The 25,896-nt window shown below is 52.6% G+C and overlaps 1 protein-coding gene across 5 annotated transcripts; it reads left to right on the top strand.

The window, feature by feature from the left end:
- The first annotated feature begins 90 nt into the window (after positions 1-90).
- Positions 91-25,888, top strand: TMEM175 (transmembrane protein 175). 5 transcript variants are annotated; one of them, XM_029235579.1, is made up of 11 exons: positions 91-445; positions 15,084-15,244; positions 15,388-15,426; positions 17,049-17,146; positions 18,052-18,103; positions 18,242-18,277; positions 18,941-19,024; positions 19,383-19,547; positions 23,068-23,146; positions 23,285-23,420; positions 25,062-25,743. In XM_029235579.1, exons 2-11 carry the CDS (start codon positions 15,092-15,094, stop codon positions 25,741-25,743), a joined length of 1,524 nt encoding a protein of 507 aa, XP_029091412.1. In that variant the 5' UTR covers positions 91-445; positions 15,084-15,091. The 5 variants fall into 5 exon arrangements, with proteins under 5 accessions (XP_029091412.1, XP_029091411.1, XP_029091413.1 ...); XM_029235580.1 differs by lacking the exon at positions 91-445 and adding an exon at positions 16,411-16,601 and having other exon boundaries at positions 15,095-15,244; XM_029235578.1 differs by lacking the exon at positions 91-445 and having other exon boundaries at positions 14,590-15,244; positions 25,062-25,888.
- Positions 25,889-25,896: the final 8 nt, after the last annotated feature.

The following is a 25,896-nucleotide window of genomic DNA, read 5'->3' as shown; positions in this document are numbered from 1 at the left end:
GACGCCTCACTTCCGCCGCGCCAGCGGCCACGCACGCGCAGGGCGGGGTGCCGGCTGGGGGAGGGGTGGTGCGCGTGCGCGGTGCCGCAGGCCTCGGAACGGATTTAGGTTGTCGCGCTACCAGAGGGCTGGCGGCGGCGGCCCTGGCTGTCCCTGGGTGGTCTGCACCCCGGCGCGGCGCTCAACCGTGCCCACGTGGCCGTTTCCGCGGAGGCTGGTGCTCGGGGGCTCCCGGGGCTGGGCCGCGCGGCGGGAGGATCGGGTCTTGTGCTCGGAGCGCCGGGGGGCCAGCAGTGTCCGTCTTTTTAACGAGTTGGTTGTTACTGAAAGACTGAAGAGGTTAATTGTAGAAACCGAGTTTTGTAGCTTCTGTAGAAAAGTCAGATCTGTCAGCATTGGACCCAGAATACCGCGTGTCACCCATCACCTAGAGCTGCCCCCTCAGGTAAGACACCACCACTTGCCTGATCCCTTGGCTCGTTTGTGTGCCCGGCTGCTTCCTGTAGGTCCTGGTGTGGAGTGTTCATCCCCAAACTGAGAACTGGAGCCGAAAGCCCCAGACAGCATCTTAACCCGCCTAGAATTTCAAGCTACTAAAAATATCTTTCCAGACGGGCTAACGTGCGTTATCCTTATAATAAAGCAGCTTCGTTCATGCAGTGCTTTACTGCTTGCAGTATCTTTTTATGTATTCGCCTTAATGATCCTAGATTATTTTGGAGAACGTACAGTATAGTTAATCCCGCACCCCACACCCCGCCTTTGGGTGCAAAATGTGCTCAGCAGTGTCATTACCTGGCCAGGTGGCCAGGGTCTTGTTGCTACAGCTAGTGGTACAGCTAGAAGTCCACACAAGTTACGTGGCTTTTTCAGCCAGTGTGTTCGTCTGATAAATGGAATACAAGGATTGGGGGCTCAGGAAAGAGCCCAGGCTGTATTTGGTTGACCCTAGCATGTAGGTGGTAGTTGACTTGGAAGAGCGCACCAAGGGGACACCGCAGTTAGAAAGAGGGTACAGTCTTCAGAGGGGAGGAGCAGCCAGGGAAGCAGGAATAAAACGTAAGAGAGGGCTTCCCTGGTGGCGCAGTGGTGGAGAGTCCGCCTGCCGATGCAGGGGACGCAGGTTCATGCCCCGGTCCGGGAGGATCCCACATGCCGCGGAGCGGCTAGCCCCATGAGCCATGGCCGCTGAGCCTGCATGCCCAGAGCCTGTGCTCCCGGGAGAGGCCACAGCAGTGAGAGGCCCGCGTACTGCCAAAAAAAAAAAAAAAAAAAACTAAGAGAGCTTCATGTCACCGGGCCAAAGAAAGATGTTGGGGAGGGTGGTGGTAATTAAAAGTGTCAAATGTCATTTAAAAGTAGGAAAAGTAGGAAAAGATGTGTGTTGGATTTAGCAACAATGAGATCTTTGGTGACCTTGCCAAGAATAAATTGTTTCATTGGAAACTCTCCATTACCCTGAGTGGAAGAGTAAAGAAATGGAGAGAGAGATGGTAAGTGGAGGTAACTCAGTAAGTTTGGCTATGGAGAAGAAAGTGTGGGAGCTAGAGTTATGACGGATGTTGAGAGGTTGTAGGATAGGAGATTGCTGAGCAGCCTCCAGCTGATGGAAGGGGGCCAGTCAGTGTCTGCTGGGAAAGAAAGGACAGGTGCAAAGTGGTCCCCTAGACGGTAGGAGGGAATGCTATCCAGAGCATAGGGAAGTGTTCACTTTGGATGTAAGAAAATCGCTTTTCATCGTAAAAGGAAGGGAGGAAGGTGGGTTGTAGTTGCAGGTAACTTTATGTGTTTATTGGACTGAAAGCAAAGGAATTCTCTGTTTTCTTCTGTTTTCACTGTGAATAAGGAGAAGAAAACGTCTCCCAAAAATGGGAAGGGAGGTAAGAAAACTAAGATTTGAGCAGTGTGGGAAAGATCTAAAATAGCTTTTGTGGAAAACCTAGTGAATAACTCACTAGAAAGCATGATGTAGTCCAGGGCTCGTCTGAGTTTGGAGGCTGTGGGTTTATTCTGGTATGACCTACATTTGCGTGGAGGTTTTTAATAGTGTAATTACTTTGGAGACAAGAGTCTATTCAGACTTTGTGTTTCATACTGATGGAGCACTTTTTATACTGACACTGCACTAGGTGCTATAGTAACACCATCTTAATCCAGATCTGTGTCTCCAGATCACACTTCCCTCCTGAACTCTTAGACATTTGTTCTTAGGTATCTCTCATATACATGAGATAGCTCATGTATACATGTCATATATATATATATATATGTCTAAAACTGAATTTATAGTCTTTATCGCCAAACCTGTCCCTTTGTAGTAAATTTCATAACAAAAGACTATAATCAGAAGTTAAGAAGATTATTTTATAATGATGAAAGGGTGAATTCATGAAAAGACATAACAATCCTAAACAGTTCTGCCCCTGATAATAAAGCTTTTAAATACATGAAGCAAAAACTAGTAGTAGTGCAAGGAGAGATAGACAAACCCACAACTGTAGTTGGAGATTTCAATACTTCTTTCTCAGATAATGATAGAACAAATACAGAAAATGACCAAGCGTATGGTAGAGTTGAATGACACCAGCAACTTGATTTAATGGACATTTGTAGAATACACGTTATCAAATATATAAACAACATTTACCAAGATGGATCATATTCTGGGCAAATATGTTTTCTGACCACGGTGGAATTAAGCTAGATATCAATAGCATATCTCTGGAAAATCATCCAAATGTTTGAGAACTGACTGACTCACTTTTAAATTACCCATAGGTCAAAGGAGAAATCAAAAGGGAAATTAAAATTTTGAACTAATGAAAATGCAGCATTTCAAAATTTGTGGCTAAAACACTATTAGAAGATAGGTCTCAAATCATTCATCTTAATAAACTAGAAAAATAAGAGCAAATGAAACTCAAAAGTAAGTACAAAAAGGGAAATAATAAATACCAGCAGAAATCAATGAAATAGAAGACAAAAACAATAGAGAAAATCAATGAAACCAAAAGCTGAGTCTTTGAGAAGATAAATAAAAAAGAGAAATTTCTGGCCAGGTTGAACAAGGAAAAAAAAGGGTTAACAGTATCATGAATGAAGGTGATGACATCATTGCCAAAAGGGTAATCGGAGAACATGAACAACTTTATGCCAATAAATTCAACAACTTGCACTAAAGGAACAAATTCCTTGGAAGACAATGCCAAAACTCACTCCAGAAGAAATAGATAACCTAGATAGCTCTATAACTATTAAAGCATTGAATTTGTAGTTAAAAACTTTTCCTAAAAGAAAATTCCATACCTAGATGGCTTTACTGGGAATTCTACCAAACTAAAGAAGAAATAATACCAATTCTATATAGATTCTTAAAATTGAAAGAAGGAAATATGAATGCCAGCTCATTCTATAAGGATAGCATTTTTCTAATGCCGAAGTTTGACACAGGCATTACAAGAAAAGAAAACTGCAGACTAATGTTCCTCATGACAAAGATATAAAAATTCTTTTAAAACATTTTTTAGCAAACTGAATCCAATACTATATAAAAAGGATAATACAACATAACCAAGTGAGGTTCATCTTAGGATTGCAAAGTTGGCTTTATATTAAAAAATGGATCAATGTAATTTACAGTATTACGGTGAAAAAGAAAACCAAATCAGTCATCTCAGTAGACATAGAAAAAGCATTTGACGGGGACATCCCTGGTGGTCCAGTGGTTGACTCCACACTACCACTCCAGGGAGCACAGGTTTGATCCCTGATGGGGGAACGAAGATCCCACATGCTGACCGGCACAGACGAAAAAAAATTTAAAAAAAGAAAAAGCATTTGACAAAATCCAGCATCGATTTCCTGATTTAAAAAAAAAACCAACTTTCAGCAAACTAGGAATAAAATGAAAACTTCCTCAACATAATAAGGACATCTATGAAAAACCTATAGCTGACCTATGGAATGATGAAAGACTGGATGTTTTTTTTCCCTCCAAGATTGGGAACAAGTCTCTGGTCTCACCATTTCTATTCAACATTGTACTAGAAATTCTAGCCAATGTAATGAGGCAAGAAAAAGAAATTAGGGGCTTCCCTGGTGGCTCAGTGGTTGAGAATCTGCCAGCTAATGCAGGGGACACGGGTTCGAGCCCTGGTCTGGGAGGATCCCACATGCCGTGGAGCAGCTAGGCCCATGAGCCACAGCTACTGAGCCTGCATGTCTGGAGCCTGTGCTCCGCAATGAGAGGCTGCAACAGTGAGAGGCCTGCGCGCCGCCATGAAGAGTGGCCCCCGCTCGCCGCAACTAGAGAAAGCCCTTGCACACAAAGACCCAACACAGCCAAAAATAAATAAATAAATAAATATATTTTTTTAAAAAAGATGAGCTCGTTAATTTCCATCCCACTACCTTCACTCACTGAGTCCTCTGCCTTTAAAAAAAAAAAAGAAAAGAAAAAGAAATGAAAAGCTTCCATATTGAAAAGGAATAAGGAAGATTGTTTATTTGAAGATCACATGATCTTCGGGGAGCTAAGATCCCACATGACTCGCAGCCAAAACACCAAAACATAAAACAGAAGCAATATTGGAACAAATTTAATAAAGACTTTAAAAATGGTCCACATCAAAAAAAATCTTAGGAAAAAAAAATGTCTCCAGGCATTGCAAATGTCCCTTGAGGGGCAAAATTGCCCTCAGTTGAGAATCATTGTTCTAGGTTAAAAAATGCATGGAAACTACAGAAAGAGCTACTAGAACTAGTGACTTTAGCAGGGTTGCAGGATACAAGGTTAATATGCAAAATAAATAAAAAGTTATTGCATATTTCTAAATAACTAGCAACAAATATTGGAAGTTGAAATTAGAAAAAAACCCACTATTTACAGGAGCATCAAAAGATACCAAATCTTTGGGATAAATCTGAAATAGATGTGCAAGACTTATAACTGAAAACTAAAAATGTTTGCTCAGAGACACTAAAGACCTTGATAAGTGGAAAGGTACACAGTATTCATTAATTTAGAAAATTCAGGATCGTTAGGACATCAAATTTATAGATTCAATGCCATTCCAATTAAAATCCCAGCAGACTTTTTTTTAATTGACACACTGATTTTAAAATTCATTTGGAACTGCGAAAGAGCCTGAATAGCCAAAGCAAGTTTAAACAAGGACAGATTTTTATGACTTATACGATCTAATTTCAGTACTCCAAATAGTGCTCCAAATAGTGTGGTGTTGGTATAAAGGTATAAGTAGATCAGTGGAACAGAATAAAAAGTCCAGAAATTGGCCCATGAGTATAAATATGTTCAATTGATTGTGAATAAGGAATAAAGGTAACTGGAGAAAGGATAGTCTTTTCAACAAACAGTGCTGGAAGAATTGGATATCCATATGTTTAAAAAAAGAATGTTAATCCATACATTGCATCATATATGAAAAAACCCATAAAACTTCTAGAAAACAATCTGTGAGAGTTTCTGATATGACACCAAAGTACAATCCATAAAAAATAGATAAACAGGCTTCCCTGGTGGCGCAGTGGTTGAGAATCCGCCTGCCAATGCAGGGGACCCGGGTTCCAGCCCTGGTCCAGGAAGATCCCACATGCCGCGGAGCAGCTAAGACCGTGAGCCACAACTACTGAGCCTGCGTGCTGCAACTACGGAAGCCTGCGTGCCTGTGGTCTGCAGCAAGAGAAGCCACTGCAACGAGAAGCCTGCGCACTGCAATGAAGAGTAGCCCCTGCTCGCCGCAACTAGAGAAAGCCTGCGCACAGCAACAGAGACCCAACACAGCCAAAAATAAATAAATAAAATAAATAAATTTAAAAAAATAGATAAACAGGACTTCATCAAACTCAAGAACTTCAAAATACATTGTTGCAGGTGTGCTTCAGTAGGTGAAGGATAAACTGTGGTGAATCTATAAAATGGAGTATTATTCAATAATAAATAGAAATGAGCTACAAGCCACAAAAAGACACGGAGGACCTTAGAAGCATGTCACCAAGTGAGAGAAGCCAGTCTGAAAATGACACATACTGTTAGATTCCAACTGCATGACATTCTGGAAAAGGCAAAACTGGAGACAGTGGAAAGGTCCATGGTTGCTAGGGGTTTCGGGGGGAGGGAGGGATGCATAGGGGGAGCACAGGGGATTTTTAGGGCTGTGAAATCGTTCCGTATGGTACTACAGTGGTGAATATAAGTCATGCATTTGTCAGCACCCATAAAACTACAACACGATGTGTCAGTGTGTCGGTGTTGGCTCATTAACTGTGCCACACTAATGTAAGATGTTAATGGTGGGGAAAAGGGCGGGGGGAATGAACAGGGATATGGGAGTTCTCTGTACTTTCCCTTCAATTATTCTGCAGACCTAAAACTGCTAAAAAAAAAAAAATAGTCTGTTGATTTAAATATATATGTGTGTATATATATATACACACATAAATATATAAATATATATATACACATAAACATATAAATATATATACACACATATATAAATATATATACACACATAAATATATAAATATATATATACACACATAAATATATAAATATATATACACACATAAATATATAAATATGTACACACATAAATATATAAATATATATATACACACATAAATATATAAATATATATATACACACATAAATATATAAATATATATGTACACACATAAATATATAAATATATATATACACACATAAATATATAAATATATATATACACACAAAAATATATAAATATATATACACACATAAATATATATATATATATACACACACATAAATATATAAATATATATATATATTTTTTTTACATGTTGAGAGAATGAAAGGACAGCCCATACTGGGAGAAAATATCTGATAATGGACTTGTATACGGAATATAATACATACATATGTTTATATGTATGTATGTAAAGAAAAGTACACAGTCGCTGCATAGTCTTCCCAATAATTTCCACACTCCTGAAGGAGCTTACAAGGCTCTTTGTGATTTAGTCCTGCCTTATACTTCAGGTACACCTCCCAGTTTGAGCCTGTGCTCCAGCCTTATCAAACTCCTTGCACTTTGATGCACACCGAGCTCTCACTATTAGACACACACACATACACACAGAATCATTATTTGTCTTTCAATAATCCTCACAGCATTGTTTGAGAATTAGAAGAAACAGGACATATAAAGTACTTGGAACAATGCTTGGTACTTAGTAAATGTTGGACAGATGTCACATATTGTTCTCATTGTCATTTTGTCATAAATATCTCCAGACAGCACTCGGGCATTTCCCATTCTGAGCTTTCCCAGCCTGAGCCCGCCCAGGACACCTCTGCCCCACCACACCCTGAGGCGTAGCCAGCACCCTGCGTGGCTCTGCAGGGTCACGAGCCTTCAGTTACCTCCTCTCTGTTATAGGAATTTTCAACTCCCTCTTCCTGCCATCGGAATTTAACAATTCTTCAGTCTCTTCCACCTTAAGAAAAATTATTTCTCAACTCCTCCTCGACCTTCAGTCTTGTGTTCTTTCATTCATCACCATGTCTTAAAAACTCGTGTGTGATGAAGGTTAGGTGTAGCTGACATGTTTTTGAACACTTATGTGCCAGGTGCTTTTTTTTTAGCCATGTAAAATGCACGTAACATTTAGCCATGTAAAATGCACGTAACAAAATTTACCATCTTAACCCTTTTTGAGAGCACAGTTCAGTGGCATTAAGTGCATTCACATTGCTGTGCAGCCGTCCCCACCATCCGTCCACAGAACTCTTCATCTTGCAAAGCTGAAACTCTGGTCCTATTAAGCAGTAACTCCCACCTCTCCCCCCAGCTCCTGCCAACCACCCTTCTACTTTCTTTCCTTATGAACTTGACTCCTCTAGGGACCTCATATAAGTGGGATCAGACAGTATTTATCCTTTTGTGCCTGGCTTATTTCACTTAGCATAGTGTCCTCAAGATTCAACCATGTCATAACATGTGAGAATGTCTTTCCTTTTTAAGGTTGGATAATATATCATTGTAGATGGAGATGCCACATTTTCTTTAGATGTTCATCTGTAGATGAACACTGGCGTTGCTTCCACCTCTTGGCTATTGCAAACAATGCTGCTGTGATCATTGGTGTACAAATATCTCTTCGAGTTTCTGCTTTCCATTCCTTTGAATATATACCGAGAAGTGGAATTGCTGGATCCTATGTTAATTCTCTGCTTAATTTTTTGAGGACCCTCCATACTGTTTTGCACAGCAGCCGCACCATTTACATTCCCGCCCAGCAGTGCACAGGGGCTCCGTTTTCTCCACAGCCTCACCAAGAGTTGCTGTTGTCCATCATTTACTTGTATTATGGCCACATCCTGGAGGGTGACTGTCTCGTGGTTTTGATTTGCTTTTCCCTAACACAACCCAGTAATGCTGAACATCTTTTCATGTGCTTATTGACTACTAGGATATCTCCTGTGGAGAAATGTCTTTTCACATCCTTTGCCCATTTTTTGAATTGGGTTGTCTTTTTACTGTTGTGTTGTAAGAGTCCTGTATATATTTTGGATGCTAGAGTCTTACTAGATACATGACTTGCAAATATTTTCTCCCATTCTATGGATTGTCTTTCACTTTCTTAATAGTGTCCTTTGAAGCACAAAAGGTAAAATTTCGATGAACTCCAATTTATTTTTTGTTGTTGCTTGTGCTTTTGGTGTTGTATTTAAGAACTCTTTGCCAAATATGAGGCCATGAAGATTTTCTCCAGTGTTTTATCTCTTACATTTAGGTCTTTGATCCATTTTTAGTTAATTTTTGTATGTGGCATGAGGTAGTATCTAAATTCATTCTTTTGCATGTGGATATCCAGTTGTCCCAGCAATATTTGTTGAAAAGACTATTCTTTCCCCATTGAATGGCTTTGACACCCTATTGCAAATCAGTTAACCATAAATGTAGTGGTTTACTTCTGAACTGTCAATTCTCTTCCATTGATCTATATGTCTGTCTGTATGCCGATACTGCACCGACTTGATTACCATAGCTTTTGCACTAAGTTTTGAAATTGAGAAGTGTGAGTCCTCAGGTTTGTTCTTTTTCAAGATTGTTTTGGCTACTCCTTAAATAGCCAGGGGTCCCTTAAATTTCCATATGAATTTTAGGGTCAGCTTGTAAATTTCTACATGATAGGCAGCTGGAATTTTGATAGGGATTGCATTGAATCTGTAGATCAATTTGGGAAGTATTGCCACGTTAACAATATTAAATTTTCGAATCCATGAATAGAGGATGTCTTTTCACTCATTGAGGTCTTCTTTAATCTCTTTCAACAATGTTTTGTACTCCTTTTTTTTAAAAGATTATTTACTATTTACTTATTTAATTTATTTATTTTTGGCTGCATCAGGTCTTAGTGGCGGCACGCGGGATCTTCATTGAGGCATGCAGGATCTTTCCTTGCAGTGCGCGGGCTCTTTGTTGTGGTGCACGGGCTTCTCTCTAGTTGTGGCGTGCAGGTTTTCTCCTCTCTAGTTGTGGCGCGCAGGCTCCAGGGCACGTGGGCTCTGTAGTTGTGGCACGTGGGCTCCAGAGCGTGTGAGCTCTGTAGTTTGTGGCACGTGGGCTCTAGTTGAGGCACGTGAGCTCAGTAATTGTGGCGCGCAAGCTTAGTTGCCCCGTGGCATGTGGGATCTTAGTTCCCTGACCAGGGATCGAACCCGTGTCCCCTGCATTGTAAGGTGGATTCTTTTTCACTGGACCACCAGGGGAGTCCCTGTACTCCTGTGTTAAATTTGTCCCTAAGTATTTTTGATACTATTATAAACGTAATTGTTTTCTTAAATCTATTCTCAGATTGGTCATTGCTAGTGAATAGCAATGCAGTTATTTTATATATTGATCTCATTTCCTGCAAACTTGCTGAACTCACTTATTAGTTCTAATAGTTTTCTTGTGTGGGTTCCTTAGGATTTTCTATGTACAGAATCAGATCATCTGCAAATAGAGACAGTTTTACTTCCTTCTTTCCAGGCTCTATGCCTTCTGTTTCATTGTCTTGCACAGTTGCCATGGTTAGAACCCCGAGCAGTGTTGCATAGATGTGCTGAGAGCAGACATCCTCGTCTTGTCACTGATCTGAGGCGGGTAGTTTTCAGTCTCACCATTGAGTGTGATATTAGCCCTGTATCAGGTTGAGGAAATTTCCTTCCATTCCTATTTTGTTGACTAGTTTTTATCATGAAGAGGTGTTATATTTTGTCAAATGCTTTTTCTGCATTTATTAAGATGATCGTTTTTGTCTTTTTTCTATTGATATGGTGTGTTCCAGTAATTGATTTTTTAATTTTAAACCAACCTTATGTTCCTGGAATAAAACTTAGCACGGTATATAATTCTTTTTATATGTTGCAGAATCCATTTGTCAACATTTTGTTGAGGATTTTTGTGTCTATATTTGATATTTACTGACTTTTTAAAACTAAAATTTAATTGAAAGAAACTTAAACATACAAAAAGTATAGAAAGCAATGTAATGGACATCTGTTTCCCCAAATTAACCCGTGCCTAAAGAAACACATTAGCTTTTGTCTTATTTTTGTCCGGATGGTCTTCTTTTCCCTTCATCCCTCTGCCTGCTCTTCTCAGCTCCTCTCTCTCCCTCCCTTCTGTAAAGTAAAGTATTAAGTTTAAGGATTTCCCTGGTGCTCCAGTGGTTAAGAATCTGCCTTCCAGTGCAGGGGACGCGGGTCCGATCCCCAGTCAGGGAACTAAGATCCCACGTGCCATGGGGCAATGAAGCTGGTGCGCTCTAGAGCCTGTGTGCCACAACTACTGAGCCCACGTGCCACAACTAGAGAGCCTGCACGCTGCAACGAGAGATCCCTCATGCTGCAGCTAAGACCTGACGCAGCCAAATAAATAAATATTTTTTAAAAAATTAAAAGAAAAAAGTATTAAGTTTAGTGCTGGCGAAGATGAGGAAGTCCCCTTCAGGCTGCCTCTCCCGCTGATTACAGGTAAAAACTCTGGACAAAATATTAAAAGAAAAAGTATGCAAAAGGCAATAGGTTGGAAAGGGCAGTTGGAACTTGAATCAGTGAGCACACGTGTGAGTTTTCCATTTTTTCACTCTTCCTCCTCGTGGCTTTGACCCTAGGCCAGTTCCCAGTTGTGGGCCTGGGCAGTGAGGGCTGCTGTACCCCATCTTTCTGCCTGTAGCAACTATGAAAGGGGCCCAACAAGCAGGGGCATGTGAGAGAGAGGCAAAGGAACTAGAATAATCCAAACAGTTTTGGAAAAAAAAACAGAGTTGGAGGACTCTAGCAGATATCAAGACTTACTATGAAGCTATAATCAAGGCAGTGTGAAACTGGCAAAGGATAAATGCATAGTCAGTGGGACAGAATGGACACTCCCCAGATGGGCCCACACAAATGTGGTCTGTTAGTTTTTGACCAGGGTGTGTGCAAAGGCAATTCAGTGGAGAAGGGACAGTTTTTTCAACAAGAAGTGTTGGAAAAACCAGACGTCCATCTGCAAGAAAGGGAAACTTGACTATACTTTGTATGTTATATAAAAATTAACTCAAAATTGATCGTAGATCAAAAGTAAAACCTCAAACTTTAAAACGTCTAAAAGAAAACAGAAAATCTTCGTGCTCTTGGGTTAAGCAAAGCATTGTTAGATATGACACCAAGAGAATGATCCATAAATGAAAAGGTGGCGAGTTGGAATTCATCCAGATATAAAGATTGTTGTTTTTTTTTTTAATGTGGACCATCTCCAAGGTCTCAGCTGAATTTGTCACAATGCTGCCCCTGCTTTACGTTTGGTTTCTTGGCCTTGAGTCACATGGGATCCCAGCTCCCCAACCAGGGACTGAACCCGCACCCCGCGCATTGGAAGGTGAAGTCTCAACCACTGGACTACCAGGGAAGTCCCGCCAGAGTTTAAAACTGCCATTCTTCTGAAGAGGTAAGAGAAGGAAGGACAAGCCACAAAACTGCGAGGAAATGCCTGCGAATTACATATCTAACACCGAACTTCTAACCACGATGTGGAAGGAACTCTCAAAATTCAGTAAGAATACAAATAACTCCTCAAAAAAATGAACAAAAGATTCTAGCAGACACTTTGCCACAAAAGATGTGCAGTTTAAAAGTAGGCACGTGAGAATACCCAGCTGGTCGATACGAAAGTGCAAATTAAACCACAGTGAGGTAGCACATCTCTCGGCACAGCTATAATTAGAAATTCATTAAATAGGGGCTTCCCTGGTGGCGCAGTGGTCAAGAGTCCGCCTGCCGATGCAGGGGACGCGGGTTCGTGCCCCGGTCCGGGAGGATCCCACATGCCGCGGAGCGGCTGGGCCCGTGAGCCGTGGCCACTGAGCCTGCGCGTCCGGAGCCTGTGCCCCGCAACAGGAGAGGCCACAACAGTGAGAGGCCTGCGTACCGCAAAAAAAAAAAAAAAAAAATCATTAAATTTTGAAAAGACCCTCCAAACCAAGTGCTGTCGAGGATAGGAGCAGATGCAGCTCTCACACGCTGCGGGTGGGAATGCAGAGTGCTGTGGTCAACGGTTTGGCAGATAAAGTTGACCCGTACTTACTAAATGACCCAGCAGACCCCTTCTGAGGTATTCGCCCAAGAGAAATAAAACAGGTTTACACAAATACCTGTGTGTACATCTTTATAGTGTCTTTATTGTGAACTGCTAAAACCGTGAATGACCTGTTTCCCAACTGGTGGGTGGATAAACAGGTACGTTCATGCAGTACAATTAACTACACAGCAGTAAAAGACATGTTCCTGATACTCCCGAGACATGGGCACATCTCAGACGCACTGTGCTGAGTAAAGGAAGCCAGGCTCAAGAGGTTCTCTGGGTACAAGGCCATTTACGGGACAATCTGGAAAGGGCAAAACGACAGTAACAGAAGACACAAGCGGTGGCCAGGGTTTGGGGTCGAGGAAGGCCTGCCCACAAAGGCACTGCTCGGGGCCAGAACTGCTTTGTGACTGGGGCCATGGTTACACGCCTTGTGCATTTGTCTACATCTCAGCGCTGGCACCAGAAGGAGTGATTCTTCCTGTGTGTTAACTTTAAAAAGTGGGTCCAGTGAGAGAGAAATTAGAGATACATCCGCACCCGTCCTCCACCCCTCCCTGCCTGGGTCACCGCAGTGCTGTCCTGTTTGTGTTACTGTGCTCTCACTGGTGTATGTGTGTACATCAGTGGTGCGACACGATATGCGTCTTTCTGCACTTGATCCATCCCTCTCAGCGTTGTGCCTCTGAGTTTATGCATGTAGGTTGTTTCGTCTGTTGTCATTTACTGTCTCAGTCTGCTCTGGCTGCCACGACAAAATGCCACGGGCTGGGACCTTAGACAACAGGACTTCATTTCTCACAGTCCTGGAGGCTGGAAGTCCCAGATCAGGGTGGCAGCCAGTTCAGTTTCCCGTGAGGCCACGTCCCGGCCTGCAGACACACAGCAGAGGGAGGGAGCACGCCGGTCCCCTCCTGTCAGGGCACCGATCCCATCCTGGGACCCACCCTCCCAGCCTCCTCTAACCTAGTCACCTCCAGAGGCCCCACCTTCTATCCCATCCCCCGGGGTGGGGCTCGACGTGCGACACATGCATATTCGGGACACAGGCAGTCCACAGCCCTTGGTAGCAGCTCCCTTAGTGGTTAATGATGTGCCACCTGTCAGTCAGAGCGTGTGTGGCTTTCAGTGTCGAGGTGAACTGCTCCGCGAGGCCCGCAGTCCCCACCTCGTGTGCACCCTGGGGCTGGCCGCCTAGGGGTGGGCGCCACAGCCCTGACCAGCTGCTGAGTGGTCTCCCGGTGGCTGAGGTGCCCTGCACCCCCTGCCAGCTTCTGCATCCCCCACGCCCTTGCCGCCTGTGCAAAGCTGACCTCTCATCGGCGCCCTTTGCACCTCCCGGGCTGCTGCGTATCTTGCACGTGTATCCGCACTTTGTCCTTCCTGTCCGGAAGTCCCCGTGAGCCTCCCTTCTGCACTCTGGGGGCGGGGTTCTGGTTTTGTCTTGTCCTGGGAGGCTCGGCTGTTAGTTTTGACATCCGGCCGCCCCTCGGAACTCCTCCGCCTCCCTCTCCCTCTCCCTCAGGCTCCTGGCGCTTTGCCAGGGTCGGCAGTGTCCTCTTCAGGGTGAAGACCAGGGCGCCCTTTCGCTTCCAGTCTTCCCTCTCGGGGGGTTTACCACTCGGGCCACCCGTCCAAGGGAGCCCTGGCGTCCTGCGCTCCGGACCCCCTCCAGCTCCGTCCCGGGCGCCTCGGCGCAGTGCTTCCCGCACGCCACCGCGGGGCATCCCGTCCTCTCTGATAGCATTTGCGGATGACTCCAGCCCCGACCTCTCTCCCGACCTCTCGATGCTGGCCCTCTGCCCAGGCAAGCTCCGTGGCAGAGGACGCGTGCTGCCCTTCAGCAAGGAGCCTGGTGCCTCCCAGCGGCCACGGCCTGCCCCCCCGGAGTTCCCGCTGCGGGGCCCCGACTCCATTCCCAGGAGGCACTGGCATCTCTTCTGCCCGGAGCCCCGTCAGCTGGCACCTCGCTTGTCTTCCCAGCCCACCTCTGATACTGAGTTGTCCAGGGAGCTCTGCCGTGGGGGCTTCGCTGGCGGGTGCCCGACCAGTCCCCCAGGCCGCCTGCCAACAGGAGGAGCGAGAGCGCCCTCCAGTGGGGCAGCAGCCGGGGCAGCTGGCTTTCCACGCAGGACCTTGACTCCCCCAAAGGTCGCATCATGGCTGTGATGCAGGGTGCAGTGGGAGCAGGGACACGGTGGTGTCTGGTTGGGGTCGAGGGTGTCACGCCCAGCCCTGGAGCACCCACCATACGTGCCGTGTGCCTCCGCTTGCCTCTCCTGTCCCTAGAGGGGACACAGTCGCAGGGTGTGTCTACCAGGTCACAGGCCCCTCTTGTAGAAGGCTGGCTGGGAGAGGAGAACAGGGCAGAGGAAGCAGCGGCAGGGCCCCTCTGCCCAGCCCCGCCCAGCCTGTGTCACGGCCCCCAGGAGCACCCCACGGGCTCAGACCTGTGCTTCTTCCCAGGCACCACCATGTCTGGGCCCCGGACCCCAGAGCCGGCCCTAGGTGGGCAGGGAGCCTCCTCCACGGGCTCACAGGACGAGGACACGGCTGACGGGATCCAGAGTTCGCATCGCATGCTCAGCTTCAGCGACGCGCTTCTGTCCATCATTGCCACCGTAATGGTCCGTGCGGGCCCCGCGGCCACTGGGGGTGTGGGGAGGAGCCGCCCAGCACTGGCCTGCGCCCCCGGCACGTGGCGTCCAGGGAGCAGTCAGTGCCCAGCCCAAGAAGTGTTCCCAGGTTCGTGTTGTGTCTGTTCTCCTAGATCCTGCCTGTGACCCACACGGAGATCTCCCCGGAACAGGTACTTGGGAACAGTCTGCAGTGTCTGGTGTGCGGGCGAGGGTCCAGGAGGCTCAGGCCCTGAGCTCGAGGCCAGGCTCCACTCGGGCGTACCCGGCTGGGAGGGCCAGGCCATCCGCCACGTCCCCCAGCGATGCCATCCAGCCCCGGGGCCCTCGCGCTGAGCCCTGAGCAATGCAGGAGCGCCTGGAGGCTGGCGCGGACTGTGCCGGCAGGCGTCGCGGGGAAGCTCCCTGGGCTCTCTGTCTGTCGCACTGGCGTGCCTCTCAGAGCAGGTGCTTGGGGGCAGAGGGCGGCCGGCCTGCTGGACGTGGGCCTGTGCCACGAGCAGGGAGGTGAGTGGGAAACGAGGCTTTTGTAAAGCAGAGTTTCCATTGCTAGTCAATTTGGAATATTTCCATTTTATAAGTAAAATGGCCACACGTCGCAGCACCTCAGAAACCGGACGTGATTCCGGGAGACGTTCGGAGTTCGCGGGCGTGTGTGTGTGCGAGCATGGCTCTCTGGGCCCCTCACGTCGAGCGGGTGTCACCTCTGGGCTCCAGGATGCGCAGTGCTGGCCCAGGACGTGTGGCCGTGGTCTGGCTGCAGGCCAACCAGCACACTTAGCCTGGACACTGCTGGGAGTCATCTGCGGGAGGTGATAGCGCTACTGCTTGTAGTGTTTGGATGAGAATTAAACAGAAATGATGGTCGAGCCTGACCTTGGCAACTGGCACCTGGCACGGTGAGCAAAGGGCCCCGTGTGGCTTCCTCTGCTCCGGGGCACCCCCTCCCCAAAGGGGGCCTGGGGGCTGTGCTCCGGCCAAGCTCAGGAAAGCCGTGTGCCCACCGGGGGCCTCGACGCTCTCCTGGCTGTGCCTGCTCCAGAGCCTTCTGGGGACCTTGGTGCCACCAATCTCAGAACAGGGTGGTGGGTGTGCACGTGAGATGCGGGAGGGGATGGGATGCGCGGGCCTGGAGCTCCTTGCCTCTCTGCGGTCAGGGTCGTGACCTCTGTTGACCCACGAGAGGGCTCTGGGCCAGAAGGTTCCGCGGAGGCGGGGAGACCCCTTCAGGGAAGGCGCTGAGGATGGTCCTGACATGAAGGAGAAGGTTCATCAAGGCCAGAGGGACCCAGGGATCTGGAAACGGTGCTGCCCATGTGGTCTCAGAGGAGGAGCAGACACGGGCAAGGTTGCATTTGGAGTTTTTGCTGACAAAGCGTAAACCCTCTCCCGGCCTGGGGCCCAGCTTCCTGCGCTCCCCGTCACCTGGCGTCCAGACACCGCGGCCCTCTCGCCAGGCCTCGCAGTTGCTTCGGGATCCCTTACCCGGCGACGCCGTGACTTCGTGCGGCCGCACGGCCTGTGGCCACCCTGCCAGGATCCCGGGAGAGGCTCGACGGAGACCTTTCTGCCTCCAGAGCTGGCATTTCTGGGGGCCTGCCATGTTGGGAAGATGGGGGGCCTCCGCAGGGGCCTCAGGGACAGCCCGGGACTGAGGCTGAGCCTTGGTGGGGGGAGGCGAGGGCTCCCAGGTGCTTCTCCGGCCCCCCAGGGCCTGGCGCCCGGGGGCGGGGCGGCGGGGCCGCCGGCTGCCGTGGGTGAATCTGCGTCTGATGGTGACGCTCTTCTGTTCCAGGAGTTTGACAAGAGTGTCCAGAAACTTCTAGCGACGAGGATCGCTGTGTACCTGATGACCTTCCTCATCGTGACCGTGGCCTGGGCGGCACACACGAGGTACGGGCAGGCTGGGGCCTGTTTCTGGGCTGGCAGCCACATCTCTGTGGCTGGCTGGGTGTGTGCCCAGCAGGTGTGGCCTCGCCCTGGCCGAGGGTCAGGGTGGCAGTGGGGGTGCACTCAGCACTGATGAGCTGTCCTCGGGGTGGATGGCGGCCCCGCCCTCTGGGGCTGAGTCACGAGGGGTCACGTTAGTGGGCTGCCCCTCCCCTCCCCTCCCCCGGCCCCCCCTGCCGGGTCAGGCCTCTGCTTTCTCCTCTGCACACGGCAGCAACAGGGCTTACACCCCAGGCCCGGGACGATGAACGGGGTGCCGGGTGCAGCGCTGCTCGGGCCGCCGTGAGCCCGGGCAGGGCAAGGGCAGGGCTGTGGGCTGCCCACCTCTACTGCACTGTGACACACGTGCTGTGCACGGCCCCTCCGTCCTGGTCCCTGGATTCTGGTGAGGAGGCTGGGGCCTCGGGACACACACTCCAGGGCCCGAGCTCTCGGTTAAGGAGGAAAAGGTTCCTTAGGACCCAAGGGGGACAGGGCCCCAGAGCTGTGGGCATCACCTGAGCCCCCGACGGGGCGCAAGGACCAGGAGGACCCCCGGAGGTGGGTGGGGATGGGCTGGGGTGCTGGCGTCTCGGTTACAGAACGCCCCCCAGCAGTGCAGACCTCCCCAGTGCGGGGAGAAGGCCACATTCTCGTGGGTCAGAACCCTGGGGCGGACCGTGTGGGGGCCGGGGAGGGGCCGGGGCCTTGGGAGCTCTGCCTGCTTCCGGCCTCCGTTTTCAGGCTTCTGCCCACGTCTTTCCGTCTCCGTGTGAGACCGTCTCTGTCGTATGAGTGTCTGTATTTGATGCCGTTAGAACCACGTTTACTGACAGCATGACTTTTCCTGTTTTCCTTAAATTGTTGAGATTGTTCCAGGTTGTTGGGAAGATAGACGATACGCTTGCCCTGCTTAACCTGGTGAGTTTCTCCTTTGGCTTCTGCCTGTGCTCAGCTCCCCGGTGGGTGCCCCTGGGTGTGCGGGCTGGGACGCGCCCACTCCCAGGGCCCCGCACGCCGCCCTCAGCACCCCTCCCTCCCTCCCTCCCTCCCTCCCAGGCCTGCATGATGAGCATCACCTTCCTGCCGTTCACAGTGAGTCCCAGGGATTTCCGCCCCCTCTTCCACCTGGGGGTCCAGCCTGCCCTCCTGCACAGGAGGGCTCTGACCCTAAGGTGCTCCCTTCTCAGAAGCTCTCAGACCACTGGGAGGCCCGGGGCCTGGACCACGGGGTTGCAGAGAGGAGAGAAGTTTCCTGGGGAAGGGCCGACCCTGGGTTTCCAGGCTGGACGGAGTGGGGAGGCTTCCAGGGCCCCAGGCGGGGCTGTCAGGGGCAGAGACCAGCCTGGCCTCCAGGGGCGCAGTGAGGGGTGCCCTCTCCGTGCTCCCTGAGGCTCTCGGCTCCTGCCTGAACCCCGGAGCCCACGGCCTCCTGGCCGACCTGGGCTCGTCCCCAGCACGTGACCCCTCCGTCTCCTCACCCTGCAGCTCCCTCTGGTTCTGACAGAGAGCGGGGCTCTGGGTACGTAGCACATTGCGGAGAACTGGGGTCTGGGGAGTCTATGAATCTGATAAGCGCGCAGCTTTAAAGGCTTCCAGCACTGGGTGGGATGGCTCTGGTGAGAGAGACGCCTCCAGGGCTCGGGCCGCTCCCACCCAAGACGGCTCTGCTGCCGAGCGGCGGAGCCCAGCTGATGCACGGGGCTCACGGGCCCTGGGGCCCCGCGGTCCTGATTCTGGGGTTTTTTCTGGCTGCAGTTTTCCTTGATGGTGGCCTTCCCCGAGGTGCCTCTGGGCATCCTCCTGTTTTGTGTGTGTGTGATGGCCGTCGGGGCCATGCAGGTAGGACACCGGCGCCCCGCCCCCACACCCCGTCCTCGTGGAGCAGGAGATGTAGCGCGTGCGGGGCTGCCCGTGGCGGGAGCCGTGCAGACGCCACCTGCCACGCAGCGCCTGCCACAGGGCACCCGCATGGGCCGCGGCAGGACAAAGCCAGAGACGCTCGGGGCCTGGGCTTCCTGTGCTGACGGGGAGAGAGAGTGAAACGGGGCCGTCGGCACCCTCAGGCGGGGCTCTGTGAGACCCACACCCGACCCCCAGCGCAGAGCGAGGGCTCCCGTCCACTCTGCGCCCCCAGAACATCCTGCAGCGAGCCCCACCCGAGACCCCGCTCGCACCCTGCAGCCTGCCTCTCCCGCAGGCGCTGATCGTGGTCTACGCCTTCCACCGCCCCCACCTGCTGAGCCCCCAGATCGAGCGCTCGGCCCGCCGGGCCCTCTACCGGCAGCACATCCTGGGCATCGTTCTCCGGGGCCCGGCGCTGTGCTTGGCTGCGGCCGGCTTCTCCCTCTTCTTCTACCCAGTGGTGAGTCAGGATGGGGGCGCCGGGGGGTTGTGCGGGGGGCCCACCGGGGGGCTGCTCTGCGGGGAGGAGCCCGCGTGGGCAAACACGGCGCACACCCTGTAGGCCCGGGAGGCCGCGTGCCTTCTAAAGACGTGCGTGCATAGGAACATGAGCCGCCAGAAGAGAGAGAAAGTGGAGAAAGAAACTCCAGAGCAGGAGAGACTGGAGTGGAGAAGAGGGAGGTGCAGGCGTGGATGGAGCTGGGCGAGGGCCGGGCAGACGCACCCCCAGCGTCCAGGGAGAGACGGCGGCCGTGCGGGCAGAGCCGTGCGGGACTCCGTCCACGGCGCCCTCGAGCCTGCAGGTCGTGCTTTTCTTTTTAAAATTTACTTATTTATTTATTTACTTCTTTTTAGTGGAGTATAGTTGCTTTACACTGTCGTGTTAGTTTCTGCTGTGCAGCAAAGTGAATCAGCTCTACGTACACATACATCCCCTCTGTTTTGGATTTCCTTCCCATTTAGGTCACCGCAGAGCACTGAGTAGGGTTCCCTGTAGGTTCTCATTAGTTCCGTTTTATACGCGGTAGCAATAGTGTATACGGAGGGTCCGTCCTGGCCGAGCTGCCGGCGCTGAGCCCACGGCTGACTTGACGAGCATATTGGTCTGGTGCAGCTTCCATCATCCGGGAAGGGGAAGGGAAACCCTAGCGAGCCGCCGTCCCAGAGCTGGTTGTAGAAGCTGGACGCACAGCTGCTGCCTTTAACTGAGCTCTAGTGAAGTAAAGTGAATCTCTACACCCAGAGCATCATAAGACGTGTGAAAACATGAACGGTTAACGTTACTTTAAACATCTAGTAAGTGTGTTAAGAGAATTCCAAGTTTAAAACAAACAGGATGGCAAGGCCTGCAGAGCCGCACCCTGGAGGATGGGGCTGGAGGCTGGGATCCAGTGTCCAGGCGCCCCAGGTCAGGCCACGGGTGGGTAAAGGGGAGGGTGGACGCTGGCGTGTGAGGTGGGGCCGGGCCTCGGGCTTCTACTCGGTCCCCTCGCCGTACAGTGGCTGCGCCTCTTGGGTGGGCCCCGCTCCTCTCGGGCGGAAGGGATGCTGCGGGGGCCCTCGGGGTCAGGCGGGGTGTCGCAGGGTGGGGCTGGCGATGGGGAGGCACGGAGAGACAGCAGGGCAGGACTGAGGGGCCCACTGTGTCCGGGCTTCTGGTGGGACAGCCCCTCCTGGCTCTGGGGACAAGGTCAGGGGCTGAGGGGCGGTGAGGGTCATCGCGTGGAGGACGGAGGGCACAGCTGGGATGTGGTACGTGTGGCCTGGGTCAGGAGGAGCAGGCAGAGCTGAGGCCCACGGGGGCCGTGCCCACTGGTCGGGCCTGGACACTGGCCCCGGGAAGCCCTGGGGCAGGCAGACAGGGCCCCGCGCGCTGCCGGGGACCGCGATGAGCCTGCGCAGTGGCCACACCCTCACGGGACGACAGTGGTGGGAGGCAGGCGCTGGGCCGCCACACTGGGGAGAGGAGGGTCCTCGGTGGCGCTGGGGGGTCTGCGGCCTCGGAGGGAGCGGTCGGTCGTTTCTCTGTGCTGCGTTTTTTGCCCCTTCCTCTCCATCCCTCCCGCTCCTTCCCCACAGTGGGGGTCTGACCCCTCTGCCCCTGTGAGATGAGGCATGTCAGAGCCTCCTGGCCCCCAGGCCCACCCCCTGCAGCCTCCCCATGAGCCCACGGCCATCCTTCCAGGCGTCCTCACCAGCCCCTTCCCTCACGTGGGACGCTGTGCGGAGTCCACCTTCCAGGGCCAGCCACTGCTCACTGCCCTGGCCCAGGCCGTCCTGACCTCCCTCTGGACCACCTTCCTCCACTGGTGGCACTCGGGGCCCAGGGCCTCCCATGCCAGCTTCCTGTGCCGGCTGCTCCCAGGACTCGCGCTCCTCCAGACCTGGGCAGGTCCCCACGGCCATTTAGGTCGCCCCCCGCCCCGGGACTCGGGCTCCTCCAGACCTGGGCAGGTCCCCACGGCCATTTAGATCTCCCCCCGCCCTGGGACTCAGGCTCCCCCTCGGGCTGTTCTGTTCCCTCCTACCCCGCAGCGCACGTGCACACACAGAACACACGCCGATCCTGCGTGGCCACCGTCGCCCCCCCGGGGCCTCTGCACTCACCTGCCAGGCACCTGGGACACTCCGCCCCCTCGGTGTGTGTGTGTTGAGTGACGTGTATGGTGTGGCCTTCTGACGTGTGGAGACTGGAGGTCGTAAGCAGAGCTGTGATGCCGGCCGCCCCCCGTCTGTCCCCGAGGTGCCCGTCGTCTCCTGAGTCCCCTCACCAGGCCAGGTGCCAGGTGACCTTGAAGCATGACTGTGAAGGACGGGGTGGAAGCCCTTCGCTGAGAGGGGCCACCGGCCGAGGCGACAGGGCTGGGCGAGGAGCCTTCTGCGGCCACCTCGGGCCCGGGAGCACGCCTGGCCCGCCAGCCTCCCTGTTTAAAATAACTGGGTGTCCGCGTAGCAAAAAATTGACCACTGTGACCATTTTATCTGCGGCGTGCAGCTCGGCGGCATTGACTGCCGACGTCACCGTGCATCACCTCCCTCTGGTTCTGGGACTTTTCATTCCCCCGAGACAGAAACCCTGAGCCCATGAGCAGCCACTCCCTGTCTCCCCACCCTCAGTCCCGGGAAACTGCGAGTCTACTTTCTGTCTGTAGGGGTTTGCTTATTCTGGTTCCTTCATATAAGTGGAATTATGAAATAGGGGGCTTCTACGTCTGGCTTCTTTCACTCGGCATGTTTTCAAGGTGCATCCACGTCGCCGGTGTCAGGATTCCCTTCCTTTTCATTCCCTTCCTTTTCATTAGTACCCCACTGTGTGGATGGGCCCCATCACCCACCCACGGACACTCGGTGGCTGCTGTGAGCATGGGTGTGCCCAGAAGTGGACTTGCCGGGTCCTGTGGCGATTCCGTTTAGTTTCTGAGGAACCTCCCGACAGTTCTCCAGCAGCTGCGCCATTTACGTTCCCACCGACGGCGCACAGGGCTCCAGCCCCACCCCACCCCAGCACGGCTGCTCCCTGTTCCCACTGGGAGCGTCCTGAGGCGTGCGCTGCTCTCCTCGTGGTTGTGACTGGCGTTTCCCCAAGTGTTAGTGGTGCTGAGCGCCTCCCCACACGTGTCGGGGGCCGCGTCTCTTCTTCGGAGAAATGTCAGTGCAAGTCCATGGCCCATTTCTCAGTTGGGTTATTTGTCTCTCCGTCGTGGAGCTGTCGGGGTTCCTTATGAAACCTGGATAGTAACCCTTACCAGGCGTGTGGTCTGCAAACATCTCCTGTTCTGTGCAGTGTCTCTTCAGCCCCCGGTAACGTTCTTCTATGCACAGAAGGTTTCTGTCTTGATGACGGATGGTTCACCTGTTTCGTCTCCTGTTGCTCGAGCTGCAATCCCTTCCGGGCGGGCAGCTTTGGGGTGGGATTCCTGGCTGGGCCCTCGGCGGAGGCACCGCGTGCCCTGACGTGCCCTGTGCCCTGTCTCGTGCAGTCGTACCTGCTGATGGCGACAGTCATCTTCCTGCCCTACGTCAGCAAGGTCGCCGGCTGGTGCAGAGCCAGGCTTGTGGGTAGGTGCCAGGCGGGGTTGGAGTGTGGGGTGCTGGGGCTGCCGCCGGGGCGCGCAGAACACGGGCCGGGCAGGCGGCGTCCCTGCGGGGCCTCCTAGCTGGCCCGAGGCCCTGAGGGCTTGGCTGCCCCTCCCACAGGCCCCAGGGAGCCCCCGGCTCACAGCCTGGAGATCTTCACCTTTGATCTGCACGAGCCGCTCAGCAAGGAACGGGTGGAGGCCTTCAGCGACGGGGTCTACGCCATTGTGGCCACGCTGCTCATCCTGGACATCTGGTGAGGACCCGCTGGGCCAAGACTCCTCCACCAGCCCCACAGAGGCTCCGAGGTCTCCCGGCCCACCCTCCCTGAGGGGCTCCCGCCTGAGAAGGGCCCAGTCCTCGTCCTTCCCAGAGCTGCACACGCAGGGCGGGCGGCCCCGGCTCCCTGCGCCCCTCTCCTGCTCCGAGCCCGCCTCTTCCCTTCACTCCTGCGCTTCTGCTCGGCCAGGCAGCCTCTGCGGTCTGTCACAGTTCCAACCTTAGCTGTTGTCATTTTATTTCTGTTTTATCTGCTGCTTTTTCAAGTCTTCCGTCTTTTCTTTAAAGCCTTTTATTCCTTGGTCGTACTTCAGCACGTTCTTATTTTGTTAACGTTAAAATGCTCTGATTTTATGTTCTGTAACTGATCACCTAAGGTCTTTTTTTTCTTAATGTAAATTTATTTATTTATTTATTTATTTATTTATGGCTGCGTTGGGTCTTCGTTGCTGCGCGCGGGCTTTCTCTAGTTGCGGCGAGCGGGGGCCACTCTTCGTTGTGCTGCACGGGCTTCTCATTGCAGTGGCTTCTCTTGTTGCGGAGCACGGGCTCCAGGCGCGCAGGCTTCAGTAGCTGCGGCACGTGGGCTCAGTAGTTGTGGCTCGCGGGCTCTAGAGCACAGGTTCAGTAGTGTGGCACACGGGCTTAGTTGCTCTGTGGCATGTGGGATCTTCCCAGACCAGGGCTCAAACCCGTGTCCCCTGCACTGGCAGGCGGATTCCTAACCACTGCACCACCAGGGAAGTCCCTCACCTAAGGTCTTGATGCTCCTAAATTTCTCTTAGTAGCTTTTTCCTACTGTAATTTGTGAATTTTTAAAAATTGGGAGGAAATGTCCATTGGTACCAATCTCTGAGACCTAGACCTAAGGTTCTGGGGTGATCTGGCTTTGCTTCTGCCCTGCAGCCAGGCCATGCTGGCTTGGGTCCCCTGCTGGGTGGTAGCAAGGAGCCAGCTGTGGCTGGGAACCCCGGGGGTGGGGGAGGTCAGGGTTCTTTCCTCCACCCAGAGCCACAGCCCCGAGGACCCAGGTGGGGATCCCCAGGAAGCCCCCAGGCTCTGTCTCCTGCCCCCAGCCCCACCAGCACACGTGCAGCTGCCATCGTAGGCACAGAGGTGTGTCTGGGCTGCGTGGCTGCAGGGCGGCAGCCCCATGACCTCAGTGGGGAGAAGCCTGGGCCAGATGTGCCTTAGAATCGCTCCTTAAAGTTCTGCCCAGGAACCTGAGGACCTCGGAGGCAAAGCCCTTCAGGTCTGTGGGACCGCTCCCGAAGTGGACGGGCCGCTGCAGGATGGTGGGCAGGCCTCAGGAGCACCCACCCGTGGGCGCCAGAGGGGCTGCGGGCTCAGGGCCCCGTGCCGCTCACCAACCCAGGGTCCGGCGGGCAGGGCTGCGCTCAGCCAAGGAAACACAGGCTGCAGTTGAACTTGAACTTCAGGTGAACGGCGCTGTGTGAACACAGGTGCGCGCAGTCTTAGTGTACGCCGTCCGTTCATCTGAAGTTCAAGTGTGCGGGGGGCCGGCAGCCCGCGCAGGGGCTGGGGCGGGGTGGGGGCAGGCAGCCCGGGACGGACGCCCGAGGTGGCGCCGCCGCAGATGCCGTGTATCTCACCCCAGTGAGGACAACGTCCCAGACTCCGAGGACGTGAAGGCCAAGTTCCACGGCAGCCTAGTGGCGGCGCTGGGCGCGTCCGGGCCGCACTTCCTGGCCTACTTCGGCTCCTTCGCCACGGTGGGCCTGCTCTGGTTCGCCCACCACTCGCTCTTCCTGCACATCCGCAAGGCCACGCAGCCCATGGGCCTGCTCAACACGCTCTCGCTGGCCTTCGTGGGCGGGCTGCCCCTGGCCTACCAGCAGACGTCGGCCTTCGCGAGGCGGCCCCACGACGAGCTGGAGAGCGTGCGAGTCAGCTGCGCCATCATCTTCTTCGCCAGCATCTTCCAGTTCGCCATCTGGACCACGGCGCTGCTGCAGGAGGGGGAGACGCTGCAGCCCTCGGTGCGGTTCGGGGGCCAGGAGCACGCGTTCATGTTCGCCAAGCTCATGCTCTACCCCGGTGCCAGCCTGCTGGCCTTCGCCTGCACCTGCGTGCTCAGCAGTTTCAGCACGGCCATCTTCCACGCCATGCAGATTGCCGTGCCCTTCACCTTCCTCCTGTTGCGGCTTCTGGTGCGCCTGGCGCTGGCCGGCCTGCGGGGCCTGCGGGGCCTGCGGGGCCCGGCCCGGCCCACACACACCCGGCCGGTGCCTGGGGCCACGGACGACGCGCAGTCCCCGCTCCTCCCTGCTCCCTGCTAGTGCGGCCCCGGTCCCCTGCCTGAGGTCCAAGTGTCCGGCTGGTGGCCCGGCCTCGGGTTTTGTTTTCCTTGTAAAGTTTCATGCTCTACCTCATCCCCTCAGACTGTCTTCCACTGTTGCAGACAAGAGTCTCGCAGGAGCGTCACTGTGTCC

Source organism: Monodon monoceros, unplaced genomic scaffold (genome assembly GCF_005190385.1).
Source record: "Monodon monoceros isolate NGI ecotype Baffin Bay Population unplaced genomic scaffold, NGI_Narwhal_1 Super_Scaffold_20, whole genome shotgun sequence".
Classification (NCBI taxonomy): Eukaryota; Metazoa; Chordata; class Mammalia; order Artiodactyla; family Monodontidae; genus Monodon; species Monodon monoceros.
Note: the sequence above shows the minus strand (reverse complement) of the source record. Positions and strands in the feature narration are given on the sequence as shown.